This window comes from Eretmochelys imbricata, chromosome 3 (assembly GCF_965152235.1).
Source record: "Eretmochelys imbricata isolate rEreImb1 chromosome 3, rEreImb1.hap1, whole genome shotgun sequence".
In the NCBI taxonomy this organism is placed as follows: Eukaryota; Metazoa; Chordata; order Testudines; family Cheloniidae; genus Eretmochelys; species Eretmochelys imbricata.
In genome coordinates this window covers 47,920,852-47,939,137 of record NC_135574.1, presented here as the reverse complement: position 1 = coordinate 47,939,137, position 18,286 = coordinate 47,920,852, and the positions used below count along the sequence as shown (strand labels likewise).

At 42.7% G+C, this 18,286-nt stretch overlaps 1 protein-coding gene across 6 annotated transcripts in view; it reads left to right on the top strand.

Moving 5' to 3' along the window:
* The window catches only part of DST (dystonin), a 468,940-nt gene that overhangs the window by 320,979 nt on the left and 129,675 nt on the right, over positions 1-18,286 (top strand). For all 6 annotated transcript variants that reach the window (XM_077811595.1, XM_077811594.1, XM_077811599.1 and 3 more), the window contains 5 exons: positions 758-991; positions 1,275-1,559; positions 3,511-4,056; positions 11,132-11,308; positions 17,016-17,139. In XM_077811595.1, the coding sequence (XP_077667721.1) occupies positions 758-991; positions 1,275-1,559; positions 3,511-4,056; positions 11,132-11,308; positions 17,016-17,139 (1,366 nt within the window). The remainder of the gene's footprint in view (positions 1-757; positions 992-1,274; positions 1,560-3,510; positions 4,057-11,131; positions 11,309-17,015; positions 17,140-18,286) is intronic.

Below are 18,286 nucleotides of genomic sequence, written 5' to 3'. Positions count from 1 at the left end.
ACTGTGTCCAGTTTTGGGCCCCACACTACAAGAAGGATGTGGATAAATTGGAGAGAGTCCAGCGAAGGGCAACAAAAATGATTAGGGGTCTAGAACACATGACTTATGAGGAGAAGCTGAGGGAACTGGGATTGTTTAGCCTGCAGAAGAGAAGAATGAGGGGGGATTTGATAGCTGCTTTCAACTACCTGAAAGGGGGTTCCAAAGAGGATGGCTCTAGACTGTTCTCAATGGTAGCAGATGACAGAACAAGGAGTAATGGTCTCAAGTTGCAGTGGGGGAGGTTTAGATTGGATATTAGGAAAAACTTTTTCACTAGGAGGGTGGTGAAACACTGGAATGCGTTACCTAGGGAGGTGGTAGAATCTCCTTCCTTAGAGGTTTTTAAGGTCAGGCTTGACAAAGCCCTGGCTGGGATGATTTAACTGGGAATAGGTCCTGCTTCGAGCAGGGGGTTGGACTAGATGACCTTCAGGGGTCCCTTCCAACCCTGATATTCTATGATTCTATGATTCTATGACTTTTAATCTCTCAAGCTGCCAGGGCTCAAATATGAGATATTGTGGGGGGTCAAAATCACATCTGAGAAACAAAAGCATAACTCATCTGAACTAATTTATAGTAATAAAAGTGCATTTACAAGAATGTGTGGGATAAGATGAGTTAGGCTGTCTCTCAGTGAAGGACTTCTGAGAAGTTTGAAGTGAAGTACAGGTAGATAATTTATCTACCTTCTTTTGTTGTTTTTCCCCCCAAGGAGTTACAGAAAGATATGCTGGCAAGTGCACAGGCACTGGCAGAGATTGTGAAAAACACTGAGATGTTCTTGAAAGAGAATGGAGGAAAGCTGTCACAAGAAGACAAGACTATTCTTGAACAGAAACTTAATGAAGCTAAGACAAAATGTTTGCTGCTTAGCCAGAAGGCAGAAGAGTCCAAAAAAGTGCTGGATAAAGCTGTGACAACAGCTATTAAGCAGGAAACAGAAAAGGTTCTTATGCAACAACTCTACATCTTTATTTGAATTTTTAAAAAGTCTTGGGGGAATAGTCTTTCCCCTTATTACAATGAGAGATGAAAGTCATATTTTACTTGGGTGACTATCAAATAATTAGTGCATATTTGTTTTACAAATACAGCAAATTCTCAATGTGTGAATTAACAGATATTTTCAGATTTTAACAACATATTTTTATGTTCAAATATCCACATTTGAAACTATGTAAAAGCTAAAAATGATTTCAGATTTCAAACTCTGAGCTTTCAATGTGTAGGTTGCTGCCATAGAACAACTGGAAGAGAGTAAAAATACGATTGAAAATCTCTTGGATTGGCTGTCAAATGTGGATAAGGCAGCAGAGCATGGGGACGAGAAATGGACACTGGCAATAGAACAGAATGGAACCCATATTAAAGAAGGGGATGTAAAGGCTTTGGAGGGAGAAGAGGATGAAGTCAATGGTAACCTGTTGGAACTTCAGCAACAGACTGAAACCCATGTGGATGGCAGAGTAAAACCTACAGACAATAACCTCAACCAGCAGTATCAGAAAGTCAAGGTACTATATGCACATGTTACCAGCTATGGCAAATATTCAGCACTTAGGTACTATGGTAATAGGTCCACTGAAGTCAATGAAAGCCTTTCTATCGGGCTTCAGAGAAATACATAATGTACATTGATAGATGTTATATGGAGACGGCATTAAAAAGTGTCAGTGTTCATCAATTACCACACAGGTACCCAGTTATTTCCTGTTGTAAGAATGGGAGAAACTGCAGTGTTCTCAGTGGCAAATGTTGACATCTTAATGGTGATCACAGTGCCCTTTATTTTCCTAGGCTGAAATGAACACAGTACAATGTTTACTGTAGATAAACAAAGTACTGTAGGCAAAAACACAGCTTCATAATCTTTTCTGATCCTTGTCAAAGATAAATTATTTGGTCTGACATGTTTCTCTTTGCTGACTGAACACTGATTGCACACTGCTACCGTTATTGGATTGTTGAGATTATTAATCTACATTATTCTCACTTTAAAAGTGACAAATTCCCAGAGGGTAAAGCACCGTATTATGAAGGCTTCAGCAGGAGTTGCAAAACTCCACAACACAGCAATATTAAGATGTCTGCTTCAGCCAGCATATTTAATTATGACAGCCTTCTGTATGCTTAGATACAGTTTTAACAGCCCAAAGCCCTTTTAGATTCCGAGTGATGGAACTGATGAAGGATCTGCAGAAATTGATCAAAGGAACACTCCGTATTTTGGAATAGCTTCCATGTAAAACCTTCTTAAAGAAAATGGAAGTATAGGTGGTTTTGTTTGTGCCTATTGGTGCTCTTTAGAAAATAGCATTAACAGAGGGCTCAAATCTGATCTTCGATAACTGTCTACCGCACATATATGGAGAAGCACCTTAGCCCATTTTACAAAATACATAGTCATTGTTTCTATAGGAAATGAGGCACTTCAGGAACTGAGGTGTTTTAAAATATATGGTCTTTTTTCCTCCAGAGCCAAACATGTTTTACATCAGGTTCTATTAGTGTGTATTTATAGCTCCTGTCATTTATTAGTTTTAACTTGGTGAAATATATATGGTATGTAATGTTTATGGATGTTTCATGCCATAGAATGGCAATTTTTCTGTAAGGAAAGATTTTTATAAATCTTGAGAACTATTGATTAAAATCCAAAAATGGAAATATAAAAATTAGCAATGACTTTTGTTCACTCAAAATACATAGGACATATCTATTCTCCCTTTGGTATATCTGACCCAAAACTACTGGTTAGAACCAGTAGCTACTGTGTGTGCAACAGGTAAAGGAATACTTACACTTATAAAAAGCTGCCCATCATTTAGCATGTTATATAATGAATCCTATCTTGAGTGATCACCCATGGAATGAGGAAAAAAAAGATCTGGGGAAAATTTAAATTGGTTGTTTCTGATGGGGCTTGCCTGTCGATGGCAATCCATGCAAGTCACTTCACTGGGTTGTGTTAGAAATATAGGGCTGGGTCCTCCGCTGATGTGCATCAGTGTTTCTCCAAATTCCGTTGATGTCAAAAGGGCTTTACCCATGTATACACTAGGGTCTGATCTGTAATTACCACTAGTTATTTCTTACAATTTGAAAATGCTATAGGTAAACAATGAATAAGAGTGGCATTTTTAATGAGCATCTTAGAATGTTCAAGGGCTTTATCACATCTCTTCTGATTGATCAGATAACAATTTTTGAGTAATCTCATTTAAACATCCCTTCTATTCATTATTTACATTAGTCACAAATTGTTATCTCATCAATCAGAAGAGATGTGGAAAAGTCTTCTAACATTCTGAGTGGCTTTGTAATTTTGGTCCGTGTTGTGCTATCAGTTTCTAGACAGAACTCCTCAGTCATTTCAGTGGAGATTTCTGATAAAAAAAAAAATGTGCTTTGTTGGAACCATACAGGAGGATACCAGTCATAAATATTTTAATTTTTTTCTTATAGGCTCAACATGAGAAAATTATTTCTCAGCAACAGGCTGTTATAATAGCAACTCAGTCTGCCCAAGCACTACTTGAGAAACAAGGCCACTACCTTTCCCCTGAAGAAAAAGAGAAAATGCAAAGGAACATGAAAGAACTGAAAGTCCAGTATGAAACCGCTTTAGCTGAATCAGAACGGAAAATGAAGTTAACGCACTCTCTGCAGGACGAACTTGAGAAATTTGATACAGACTACAGTGAGTTTGAAAGCTGGCTCGAGCAGTCAGAACAAGAACTTGAAAATCTGGAGGCTGGTGCTTCTGACTTCACTGGTATCATGACCAAGCTCAAAAGGCAAAAGAGTTTTTCAGAAGATGTTATTTCTCACAAAGGTGACTTACGGTACATTACAATTTCTGGACACAGGGTGTTAGATGCTGCTAAATCTTGTAGTAAAAAAGATGGTGTCAAGGTTGACAAAGATGGTATTGATACTTCAGCGACTTACACAGAGGTGCAAAGTAAACTGGATGGTGCTTCAGATCGATTCAAATCTCTTTATACTAAGGTATGTTTTATTTACATCTGAATGTGTAAGGGGATAATAGTTGGCTCACCAAATATTTATGTGAAAGATGATTTACCCTTAGAGCAAACTAGAAAGGAAGTGATAGATTCTCCATCTCTTGAAGTCCTCAGCTCAAGGCTGGATGCCTTTCGAAGAGAGATACTTTAGTCAAACACAAGTTATTGGAGTAACTGGGTGAATTCTATGGCCTGTATTATACAGAGGTCAGACTAGATGATATAATGGTCCCTTCTGGTCTTAAAAATCTATGAATCTGTGAAAGCAGAATTTCTGAATATTATTTTGGAATGGAAGGAAACTCTGTGGTTCCTCTAGATTTGTCTACCTAGTACATCTGCCTATCATTTGTGCCCTGTAATTTTTCCTTCCAAATGAAAACCAACCTCTAGTCTCATTAATAAAACAAATACAATAAAAGCCAGGGCCTGCCACGATTGCATTTGAAATATTAATTTGATAGAAATCTTTAATCTATCTGTGGCCTATTCTAGTTTTTCCTAGTCTGACCTCCAAAGTTGGCAGTGGGCTCTCAGAAACCACTGCCTTTAAGGAGCAATTCCATTCCCCAATGAGAGCTGTGGGGACGGTGCTGGGGGCAGGGACAGTATGCAGAGCCGCCTCCCTCCACCCCCTGCCAAGGGCCACAGAGAAATGCCAGCAACTGGCTGCTTCTGGGAGCGGCGTGGGGCCACGGCATGCAGGCAGCCTGCCTGACCCCTGCTGCATTGGTGCCCCCCTAGGCCCTGGGCTGCAGCTCCTAAAGCCCCAGCATTAATCTGGTCCTGCTTTGGCACTAATCCCTACCCCTTTTTTGTGTGATTGCCTGCAGAGCCCCTGCAGAGCTGGACTTTGTGTTGCAGAGATGGTGCAGACTCCCTTCACAGCCTCTCCATATCCCGGCACAACCTATGGAGAGGAGGTGAACCAGTTTTGTAGTCAAAGGGCCCTCCACACCTTGCAAAGCAGAGGACAGAGTTTCCCATTCTGTGCTTAAAGAATCACACTAAGATTTTTAAATTTGTGTTGAGTGTTTGAAGTAATTTTCTATGTGCATTTTTAAGTGGAACTCAATTACTTTTGAGAGGTGTTAGATTAACAGTATCTTAGACTTGTCTTTCACTAGTTTACTGGAAAGGTATAGCATGGGCGGCAGCAGTGCTAGCTTCTCCATGCTACCCTGCCAGCATGTCTCAGTGCTGTCCTGGAAGGTTAAATTCTAGAGGAGGGAAATGAATTCTGTGTCTGTGACTTTCACTCTGAGGACACCTATTCACCAGGAACCACACTAAATCACCAACTCATTTCACATCTGACCTATGAACAACCTTCAGATAGGAACAAATGTCACTCCATTTACTGTTCAGCATGGATAGCACCATTATAATTTTAACCTTCACAGCTGTAATGCAGAGTTGCATTGATCTGTTTAAGGGAGATTTGTGTGTCACTGTAGCTCTGTTCAGCAGTCTCATCCCTGTGCCAGATGTTCATAGGCTTAACCCTAAGCACAAGCTGCTACTGCTGCAGTGTTGCGTGGTAAAAGGTGCCATCTTTTGGCTGGGATGTTCCTGTCACTAAAGGCATGTATACACTACAAACGTAAGTTGACCTATGTTAGGTCGTCTTACAGCCATTGCAGTAATTACTGCGGATTTACATGTCCACCCTACCCTCCTGCTGTTGGTGGTGCATGTCTTCACCAGGAGTGCTTCCACCAAGTGAAGTGGGGGATTTAGAGCCCAGGCTCTCAGCTCTGCACGGAGCTCTCTTCTGGGAGCCCAAGCCAGGTTCTCAGCTCTCCAGTCTTTGTTGGGAGCCCAGCTAGCACCCAGGCTCTCAGCTGCATGCGGAGCTCCCTGCTGGGAGCCCAGCAGCTGCCCAGACTCCAGGCACAAAGGTCCCTGCTCAGAGCTGGGAGCCTGGGGGGGACAGCCAGGCTCATGATGGGGAGCTCTGTGCCTGGAGTCCAGCAGGCTGCCGGGCTCACTGCGGGGAGCAGGGAGCCCAGACAGCAGCCTGGCTTGGAGCAGGGAGCTGGGAGCCTGGGCGGCAGTTCAGTTGGGAGCGGGGAACTGGGAGTCCAGGTGGAACCCCGTTCAGAGCGGGGCGCTGGAAGCCCAAGCAACAGTTCAGTGGGGAACGGGGGAGTTGGGAGCCCGGGCAGTAGTTCAGTTGGGAGCTGGGGGGCAGCTGGGCTCTAGCTGGAGCCCCCCAGCTGCCAGGGGTGACAGCCAGAGCTGTGAGCCAAGCGCAGGATTTTCAGCAAGGAGCCTACCAACCTTTCTTGTCAATTTCACAGTTCCAGAGGGGAGCTGTGAAATTGACAAGAATGATGCCAACAGCTGATGTAAGTAACACAGTGTCTACACAGACACTGTGTGGTTCTAACTACACAGACATAAGCGCTATGCTGGAAGTGGAGTTGTGATGTCGGTGTTGTTGGGCATTTACATTGGCAGGACCAATGCTGTAGCATAGACGCTGACACAATTAGGTTGACATAAGCTGTCTTACGTTGACCTAACTCTGTAGTGAAGACCAGGCCTAAGACTCATTCTTGCTCATCACTTTTTGTTCGCCAGGTAGGTGTTATATAATCTCTAGCACTTTTCAACTTGTTTTTCTGGCCAGCATTCCTTTTCTGAGTAAAGACTTTGTACGCAAGATTTTCAAGAGCCTCTGTTCTGGGCACGCACACAACCTACATCCCAGGTGCAGATGGACATTTGTGTGCACATGTGGGTAACTCACCAAGCTGCCCTGTGCATATGCACATTTAGAACACACAGCCTGAAGGCTCTTTGAGTGTTTGACTCTAAATGTTCAGAACAAAAAAAGGCCTAGTATATCTTAGACATTTCTTCATTAAATTATGCTTTCCTAAAACTGGAGCAGTGGAACTGAACGCTGGGTCTCCACAGCATGGGGGAGTGCTCTAACCACCAAACTACATAGTTATTTTCAGGTGTGTCCTCTCTCTCTTTCTCACAAATGACTCTTCAATTATTTATCCAAAGTGCAACAGCTTCAACAGGTGAGAATGAAGGAGCCCCACATCAAACTATCCCATAGCTCAGTGGTTAGGGCACTCACATGAGCGGTGGCAGATCATTGTTCAGATCTCTTCTCCCACTCATGCACAGCAGGGACTTGAACCAGGAGTTTCCCACATCCCGGTACTCACCTCTGGGCTAAGGGTTCTGAGGGTGCTCCCTCACCCCCCCAGCTGTTTTGTGTGAACTTGCCTCGGGGTATGATCAAGTGTACTCAAGAGGCTGCCTACTGGATTGGGCCCCACACATGACTTAGGCAGCCGAACACCTATCTTCCCTAGTTTGTGACTCTCTCTAGGATTTAGGTGGGAGATAGGCATCCAGACTGGAATGAGGAAGCCATGCACATGCCCAGAGATAGAAACATAAGGGCCTAGGGAACTTTTACTGCAAAAAATTAGGTGCCAAGTTTGTTCAGGCACTTGTAGGGTTCAGCAGGAGTTTTGTTCATCACAGTGGTCCCAAAACTGGGGCTAGGTGCCTAACTCCTTCTGTGTATCTGGGCCAGAGGGTCTTTTTAATTGAGACTTTCCAAATTTTGTTTGTGTAATTGATGGCAGGAGTAACTAGAGCCTTGGAGAGATGCTTTTTATTCTTTGTATAAATCTAAACAAATAAATAAATCAAGTTATAGATCTATTTTTAACATACACTGTTTTGTACATAATTATACCAAGGGCTCTAGTCTCCTTTCAGATAAAAGGAATACCTTGTAATGTTTGGCCACTAGGTGGAGACTAAATACCAGGTGTAAAAGATACAATTGGAATGTCGTTTTTCTAAGCTTCAGAAGATAAATATTTAAAGCAACTATTGGTAAATATTATTCTCACTTTAAAAGTGACAAATTCCCAGAGAGTAAAGCGCCATATTATGAAGGCTTCAGCAGAAGCTGCAAAACTCCACAACACAGCAATATTAAGATGTCTGCTTCAGCCAGTAATCCCAGGCCTCCTCTGCCTTTAGAGACATAAATTCTTCAGTCTAATCCACTTCCCTAACAAATTTCTTTAATTTTTGAAAGTCAGCCCTTTTGAAATCAAAAACCCTAGTCGCAGATTTATTTTTGTTTATCTTTCCGTTCAGTTTGAACGGAATTAGCTCATGATCACTTGAACCAAGGTTGTCCCCTACAACCATTTCTTCTATGAGGGCCTCACTACTCACCAAAACCAAATCAAAAATGGCATCCCCTCTAGTCGGTTCTGCAACTACTTGATGAAGGAATCCATCAGCTATCGCATCTAGGAAAATCTGAGCCCTATTATTATTACTAGCACACGTCCTCCAGTCTATATCTGGGAAGTTAAAGTCTCCCATGACACGCAATTTTCATTAGTATTTACTTCATTAAAAACATTAAAGAGGGCTCTTTCCATATCCAAATTAGATCCCGGTGGTCTATAGCACACCCCAAGTACTATCACAAGGGAGTCTCTAGTAGCTTTCTTTCCCAATGTGATTTTTGCCCAGACGGACTTGGTCTTATCCATTCCATCGCTTCTTATTTCTTTACTTTCTACCTCATCATTGATATACAGTGTTACTCTACCACCTTTACCTTTATTTCTGTCTTTCCTAAACAGCACATACCCTTTAATACCTGTAGTCCAGTCGTGACTACTATTCCAGCATGTTTCTGTTATCCCTATAATATCTGGTTTCACTTCCTGCACCAGTATCTCTAGTTCCTCCAGTTTACCTAGGCTCCTCGCATTGGTGTACAAACATCTTCATTTTTGCTGTTTGCCTCGCTCACATTCTTTACCCGATTAGGCACGGTCATTCTACAGCTACATTCTACACGGTCATTCACGGTCATCATACAGATCCAGTATGATCTATTAGACTGGTATCCACACTGCCCTTTCTCCTTATGTCCATTCTCCTACCCACGGCTGTATCCTTTCTTACTTTGTTTTCTTCCCTCTCCATGCTAAAATCCAGTGTGGAGATTACCTGGACATTTCCCAACCATCTCCCCCAAATTCCTAGTTTAAAGCTCTCTTAATCAGTTGTACCAGCCTCCATCCTAGAAGTCTATTTCCTTCCCTACTCAGATGAAGTCCATCCCGAGAGAACTTTCCTCTGTCCATGAATGTCTCCCAGTGGCCATACATCCTAAAGGCCTCCTTATAGCACCACTGCCTGAGCCATCTGTTGATAGTCATAATCATGTCACACCTTTGTTGCCCTTCTCTAGGAACAGGCAGAATCCCACTGAAGATCACCTGAGCCTCGATTTCCTTAAGCGTCTTCCCCAGCCTGGCGTAGTCTCCCTTGATACGTTCCAGCGAGAATCTAACGGTATCATTTGTTCCCACATAAAGGACAATCAGTGGATTCTTTCCCTCTCCCTTTAGGATCCTTTTCAACCTCAGGTCCCCATCCCGTATCTTAGCACCTGGAAGACAGCACACCCTTCTATTCTCTGGATCAACTCTGGTTACAGGCCTGTCTGTTCTTCTCAGTAAGGAGTCCCCGATCACGTAGATCTGCCTTTTCCTGGTGACAGTGCAATTCTCCGGTCTATCCCCATTCCCTCTGGCTGCAAGTTCTTTCCATTCCTATTCTCCCTTGTAATCCTCTTCAACCCATCCTGTATCCTCCTGGGGCTCATATTTGGTGTAGTCTCCATTGACTCTTCCCCTTTTTCTGTAGGACTAGCTGCTCTTCTCTTCTTCCTTGCCCTTCCACCTTCAGTGACCACCTGCTGAGCCCCTTCTTCATTTTCCAACTTTGCAAACCTGTTCTTAAGCTCTATTTCTCCTTCACTAGCGTGTCTTTTCCTCTGTCTGTTTCTCTTAGTCACATGCTTCCATTGTCCATTTTCTTCACCCAGCAGTCTCCCCTCAGAATTCTTCAGTCCTCTTTCCATCTGCAAGTGGGAGCTTTTCCCTTCAGCTGCTCATGTCTTTGCTCCATAATCCGCTTGAACCCCCTTCTAAACTCAACCAGACTTTCTACCTGCATCTCCAATCTTAGGATCTTCTCTTCCATCAGCTCTATCAGGCGGCACTTCATGCAGACAAAACTCTTTCCAGGTACCCCATCCAGGATCATGTGCATACCGCATCTTCCACATCCAGTCATCTTCATTGTGTTTTCCACTACATGGGTCACCTCCACTGCTGCCTCTGTATCTGTCATAGCCTTCCCACCTAAATCCTGTTCATCTTCTCCTCCGACAGAACTCCCACTCAAACCCCTGTTTACAGCTCTCTTTGCTGGCTCCCGTGCCGCTGCAGCTGTCTGTGCCTTTGCCTGATTGGCTGGCTACCTTTATAGGACCCCATAGTAGAATTACACTGGTATAAAACCAGTGTAGATCAGAATCAGGCCCAGAATCAGTGTAGATCTGATCAGTGAGATCAGAATCAGGCCCAATATTAGCAGATCACATAAGTGTCATCTTATGTGTATTTTTGTGCACATTAGCTAAGGTCTCAGAGATCCAGCTGGGCAGACTCTTGCACCTGCTCAGATCTCAGTGCAGATGAGGGCTTCATCACAAAACTTCTACTGAATAATCCCTAACATTTTATCTTATTTGCAGCATGTGGTTTAGGCAATCCCAAAAACAATTATCTTGCCCAGCAACACCCCCAGACAAAGCATCCATTTACTACCAAAGCAAACTTAATTGTTTTTATTTTATTTTTATTCTAGTAATTGTCTGAATTACATTTATTGTAAAAACTGCTTTAGCCGCTGGTCAGAGTTTGCAAACTTGGGTACTTGAAACTAGGTACCTACATCTGTATTTTTATGCACATAGAAAAGGAGTCTGTTTTTTTGAGATACTGAATATTTTTAGCCCCCAGGGACTACATTTTAAGGTGGCTAACTGTAGACATCCAAATTTGAAATATTGGGCACTGTAGATTGAGAAAAATCTTTTTATGAGCACAATATGTTACTGTGAAATCCCTAAGAAATCCCACTCAGATGAAATAAAGTATACATTTTAATGTCTGTTTTTTTCCTTCTACTTTTTTTAGTGTGGTATCCTTGGAAATAACCTTAAAGACCTGGTAGATAAATACCAGCATTATGAAGAAGCCTCATCTGGGCTTTTGTCAGGTCTCCAGACCTCTGAAGTAGCTGTGAACAAACAACTGTCTGAGCCAATTGCAGTGGATCCTAAAAACCTCCAAAGGCAACTAGAAGAAACCAAGGTAAAAAGCCCCAACAAACTCAATAAATCACCGCTTATAGTTGGAAGGACAGAGTAGTCTAACATAATTTAAATGATTAAGGGCCAAATTCTTGTATCTTATGTATATACGTAGCTCCTATTGGCCTTGAATTTGACTGTCTGAAGTCTCATCTGAAAATCTTTGTGTTAAGAATAAAGCACATGGCAGACTTTTACAGAAACTGGCTTACGTGATGAGGAAAAAATGCCATTGACGGTGGGAGCAAATAACTTCTTAGTCATAGTTGTCAGGTGAGGGGGTGAAATCTGGAAAACTTAGCAGCTTGGTGGAAACTCAGTGATTCTGCTGTAAATGCTTGGTAGCAGGAGGGGTTTGGGGCCGTGATGGCTGTTGGAGAAGGGAGCATCATCTCTCTGTATCTGACTTCCTGCTCTGCGTTTTTTTCTAAAATCTCACCCCTTTCCTCTTCTGCTGGGATATGATTACATATGATCATAGGAATGGTTTACAATGGATTAGACCTGAGGTCCGTGGATTCCAGTGTCCCGTTTCTGATACTGTCCTATATCAGATGCTGCAGAGGAAAGTGTAAGAACCTTGCAGTAGGCAGATGTGGAAAATCTGTCCCCTACATTAGGTCCCTATCCTAATCTTTAAGACCTTCCCTGGGGAAAAAAAAAACCATGTTTTTGCATTGAGATAACTAACTCAAGATATCTGTCTTGATGTGAAATCCTAGTGGAGATAAGGCAATATAGTTTTCTAAGTTGTCTCTAAGCTGAGTGGCCGCGTGGCCGTGCAGCAGCCTATTAAGCGCCACGCAGGTGCTTAGGGCTGCAGTGGGGAAAGATGCCTCTCCCCCAGTCCTGGACCTGCTACGGTGCCCCTCCCACGGCCCCAGCCCAGCCCAGCCCAGCCCAGCCCAGCCACTGCTGGGTTTATAATTGCACCGCGCCCACGCTCCACTTTACTTGTGCTGCAGCCCAGCGGCTGCAGTGCTGGCTCCTCTCCGGCCCCTCCTCCTCTAGGTCTGCCAGCCCAGGGCTTCTCTCTGCTCCTCCTTCCCCCCGCTCCTCTCAGCTGGCTGACTGAGGGCTCCTCTCTCTGCCCCCACTCTCTGTCACCTGCAGGCAGCAGCCACCAGCTGCCTGCTAGTGACGGGGAGGAGGGTGTGGGGAAAGGAGCCCACAGCTGCTGCTGCTCCTCTGAGCCACCAGTGAGGGACTGTCCGCTGCTTCGGGCTCCCCAGCCCAAACCCCTCATCCCCACCCCCATGCCAGGGCCCACGTCCACCTGCACCCATGTCAAACCCCATATCCCCAGCTCGCACCCTCAGTTGGAGCCTTCACCCCCCACACACCCCAACACCCTGCCCCAGCCTCCTCCTGCTGCACCCCAAACCCCTCATCCCCAGCCCCACCCCAGAACCCACACCCCCAGCTGGAGCCCTCACCCGCTCCTGGACCCCAACCCTCTGCCTCATTCTTGAGTCCCTTGGCCCCACCCCAAAGCCCACACCCCCAGACAGAGTCCTCAACCCGCTGCTCCCCAACCCTCTGTCCTAGCCCTGAGCCCCCTCCCACATTCCGAACCCCTCAGCCCCACCCCTGCCACATCACCTCCATATTGGTGCACATAACAAAATTCATTCTGCACATACGTGGGAAAAATTAGAGAGAACACTGGTATATTAGAGGGAACACTAATATAGCTAGTTGAGGTAAACCCCAGGCTTCAGGTTGACCTTATTAACTACACTGAGGTAAAAAAGACCTGTGACTGACTGAATTTTCCATGCTTTATACAGCAATATGAGAGGAATCTCATGTGGCTAGGCATAGTAAGTACAGTAGAACCTCAGAGTTACTAACACGAGTTACAAATTGACCGGTCAAGCACACACCTAATTTGGAACCGGAAGTATGCAGTCAGACAGCAGTAAGGTCCCACACCTCGCCAAAGGCAAATACAGTACATTACTGTGTTAAACATAAACTACTAAAAAAATAAAGCAGCATTTTTCTTCTGTCCAGTAAAGTTTCAAAGCTGTATGAAGTCAATGTAAACTTTTTGAAAGAACAAGCATAACATTTTGTTCAGAGTTACAAACATTTCAGAGTTCTGAACAACCTCCATTCCCGAGATGTTCGTAACTCTGAGCTTCTACTGTAAGCAGTTTTCCACAGGAGCTGGTTCTGTCTCTGTGGAATCACAGGTTTGGGAGCCGGTATAAGGTACCTTGTACAAGGGATGATGAACTTTGTCATCTTTAAATTTATGACTAAGGGTTGGATTGTCCTCCGCTAGCACAGGAAGGGTGCACTTTGCACCCTTTTACACCAACACAGGCAGCTGTGCTCAGGGTGTTCACCACAAGGTCAGAACAGGCAGTGATTGTTCTGTGGCCCTGTCTGGGGGTTCTGCCAAGCAGGTTGACTTAAAGTCATTGCCAGGACTCCATAGTAGCTCTGCCAGTGAAGACCAGGGAATGTACTGAATCAATGGACCCCAACAGGGCTATGGTTATGCTCCCTCCTTAGCCAGCACTGCTCCCTGCTGGGGTGGCGCTGAGTGGGTCCAGGTGCCTGACAGGGCTGTGAGTGCTTTGTACCAATGTGACCCACTCTCTAGGCAGATGTTCTGTCACCAAGGGACTCAGGCCCTTGGTTACATCAACAGAAGCCAGTGGTAACCCAGGCGAAATCGAACTCTTAGAATTTGCATATCCAAACTATTGCCACATGTTTGTGTTTCTGTGAGATACAGTGAAATCTCTCCAGGGCAGGGACAGTGTCTTCTTCTGTGTTTTGTAAAACATATATTTATAAGAATAAATGCATGTTCTTAAAATAGGGTGAAATCCTGGCTCCATTGAAGTCCGTGGCATAACTCCCATTAACTATGGTGGAGCCAGGATTTTATAAAAATTGTTAAACTGTCTCATAATGTAATTATAATTGAACTGGAATATTCTTCATTCATTTTCCAACTGGCAAGATAACTGCTTGGCTGTAATTTCTCTCTCTTTCTTTGTCTCTGTCTCTATCTCTGTCTGTCTGTCTGTCTCTTTCTCTGCCAGATGGAATATTCAACATACATTTCATAATATAATTATGAATACCTCAGGATACTAGTAATCATGTATGAAAGCCCCAATTGAACCCTATATTACCTTTCTTGCACTTTACAAATAGTTGTCATACCAGCTAAGTGTTTCCTTGAGTTAGAAATCTGGACAAGCAGGCTTTATTGAGGCACAATAGAGTCACCTTCCTCCTGGGAAGTGAATGCTATACCTGTCGCCCATCAGAACAGCCTGGGAAAAAACTTGTCTCTCCCACATGGCAGCACTGAAAACTGCCACTTTGGCACACCAGAGCAGAATGATAGATGACACTGTGATATTATAATGATCATCATACTTTTAAAAAAGTAACATTTGTTATTTTATAATTAAAAATGTACATTTTGAACTCTGAATTTCAAACTGATTTAGTTACATTTGTGCTTCTGAGTTTTAGAAAAATAGGAACAACACTGATTACAATCTGAAGCTGTTTTTAAACCCTTTGTTCCCTAGTCCCAAATGAATTATATCCGGTATAATGCCAATTTTCATGCAACTGACACAAAAGAAGTGCGGACTGTGGCTCCTTTATGAAACTCCTACATGGATTGCTTGCAGCATAAAAGAACACTCAACCAGTATGTGCTGGGAAGGAGGGGGAGGTGCACAGGCTCAAAAGAGTCAGAGGAAGAATAAAAACACGAGGTTCAGACTAGAATGAATAAAGAAGGCCAATTAGTGAATGAAAAACAAAAGAGAATTTTTGAAAAAGTTAGGTGTTGTAAATTAAAGCTGCCCCTTTCATCCAACACATGCAGCTGATAATCCATCTGACACTGACCTTTGCAGCATGAGGATAATCTTTTTACTGGGATTAACTGTTCTTCAAAATATTCTTCAGTGCCTTAGGCACAAGCTTTCTTTCTTTCTTTCTATCACCATCTAACGTCTTCTGATTCATCCTATTTTTTATTCTATTTTTTTATTTTGTAAACACAATATTTGTGGCCAGTGCAAGGAAAATACCTCTTCATTTATGTTTGAGTTTCTCTATAGCAACTAGCATATCAGCTGCCACATTGAACTATATTGATGACATCCTCTTGATAGCAATGCCTAAACTAAAATGGTAGTGTGTTCTGCACCAGAATGATTTCCTTGTTTTGGTATGGACAGAACTAAAGTGCACCTATCTTCCAGCTGCCTGAACGTGTGTGGAGGTACCATCAGTAAAGGATGTAAAGGATGATTAATGTAGCATTGTAAGTGTATGTAACATTGCAGAATAGGTAGGACATGCCAGCATCAGAGTTCCTGCCTTTCAGAGCTTACCCTCAGTCTAAAAGCATGGGTGAGCACAATAGAGTATAAAACAATACAGACCATTATCATATAGGTAAACTCAGGGTGTGTGTTCCACTCTCAGTAGAAGATTCATGGCACCAGGCGAGGCAGGGTAAAGTCCATGAAGTGTTCTTCCTGATTCAAGGCAATTTTGTGGGTTCCCTAGTAGCAGGTTGTGTTCAGTACAACCTGATGGGGACTGTTTCTTGATTGCCAAATGCTGTACATTCTTCCTTGTACTCTTAAACTTGCACAGTTCTTTGATACTGTGTTGATAAATTCATTTGTTTTTCTTTTTGATAACTGATATAAAGGCAGTGCAAATGGTCTTAAAAGAATTCATCAAAAGGTATATAGCAAAGTTCTACATCAGAAATCAGTGACTAAGATAAATGTCGTAAAACAGAAGGTCAGTAGGATGTTGGATATACTAGCACAAGATGAAAAGTTTTTCTGTCAGGAAGGGATCACAGATTAGATCAGTTTTATCCCAGAAGTAATTTTTTTATCTCTCTCTAGTCATAGTTATAGCAGGAGTGGTGTCAACTGCTCTAATTAAGGGTTGTTGACAAATTACAGTCCACTGATGTGGCATATTGTGTATATTAATGGTCACCGTGCAACAGGAAGAATGATATTGCCTTTGGAATGGTGCAAATAAGGATCATTATTATGATACCCAGTCTCAGAAATCTACCTTACAAGAAAAGATTTGAGGGTTTGAGTTGTACTTCTTGTAGAAAACTAAAACTGGCACTTTGAAGTTAACTAATAATTCTCAGGATGATAGAAGGGATTGAAATATTCTTAGCAATGCATTGTTCACTGTGTTTGAAGACTTCAAAAAGTGGGAAACAAAATAGGAACATTGAGAAACTATGAGTGAATAGAAATGCCCTGGAAATGGAATAAGCTACATGGTCAGATAAGTGAAGTAAGTTTATAAAGGAATTCCACAGGCATCTAGATTTCTAGAAGAGAGGGATAAAACTGGCAAAAAAGCAGGAGTATGTGCTTAGGACAAACCCTAAAAGGCATCCTGTTTTCCTGTTTCTAAAAATAAAGATGTGTGCATGAAACAATCCTTTAAGAACTGACCTGTAAGTAGCCTGAAGGCTATTGCAGCTCCCCTTACCGCTGCTCTGTTCTACTTTTTGCTTGCTCACGTCAGGCATATTCAGCTATTTGTATGATAAATAAAAGTTCAGCTCTGTCCACCAAATATACCTCATTGCAGTTTTCTCTTGTGTGCTGAGTATGTGACTTTTAGCTTTAGTGAACAGTATTGAAATTTAAAGCAATGCAATTTTACAGGTTCTACAGGGGCAGGTGTCTAATCACCAGGTTGCTGTAGAGAAACTGAAAAAAGCTGCTGAAGTGATTTTGGATACCAGGGGAACTTTACTACCAGACAAAGATAAAATCCAGAGAACACTGGGTAAGAGTTTTATTATTTCCCAATCCCGTCCTTTGTCTCTCAAGTCTGCACCCACGTGCTGGAGGAGATAAGGAATGAATGTTCCACCCTCCCTTGTCATTTTTCATTTCTTTGTCTTATTGGGCCATATGTTGCCACTACTTAGTGACTTTATTGTAGCTCTTAAAAAAAAGAAAATCAATTCACAAATGAAATAATATTGCCATAGTAGTGTTCAAATAAAGAGCTTACAATCAAAATAGACAGGGCAGACAAAGGGTAGGAGAAAGGAGTTATTGTTGTCCCCATTTTGCAGACAGGGACCTGAGACAAAGAGTGACTTGTCCAAGGTCACACAGGAAGTCTGCAACAGAGGGATAGTTGAGAATCACGAATATCCCCCAGTGCTCTGTGTCATGACTCGAATTATTTAAAAACTACTAATTATTTAAAAGCCAGCGAAAACATTTCCCCCTTCACTTAAGTATTTTTCTGTCGATTGCACTGCTAGAACATGCCATTTACCACAGCCTGGAACTTCAAGACCTATGTGTGTCTCCCCATTATCTCTTCTAGTAATTTCATAAATAAAATGCAGAGTAGAAAAACAAATCATAGAGTGCCTGATCCCACACCCACTGAAGTCAGTTGCAAAACGCTGTAATGCACATTTATTTATGTGTCATATAGCTTCATATAATTTAAAATCCCTGTTGTCTTTCAGCTGCAATAACATCTATTCTTAAACAATAAAAAAAATAAAACCAGAATGGCATTCTTTCCCCTATCTTTAAGCACATGATTAGTCTCAAATAAAGTATCGGGGGTAGGCATGTTAGTCTGTATCCACAAAAACAACAAGGAGTCCGGTGGCACTTAACAACTGACAGATTTATTTGGGCATAAACTTTCATGGGTAAAAAAAACCCACTTCTTCAGATGCATGGAGTGAAAATTACAGATGCAGGCATTATTAAACTGACACAGTGAAGAAAAGGGAGTTACCTCACAAGTGGAGAACCAGTGTTGACTGGGCAAATTCAATCAGGGTGGATGTAGTCCATTCCCAATAACTGATGAGGAGGTGTCAATTCCAGGAGAGGCCAAGTTGCTTTTGTAGCGAGCCAGCCATTCCCAGTCCCTATTCAAGCCCAAATTAATGGTGTTA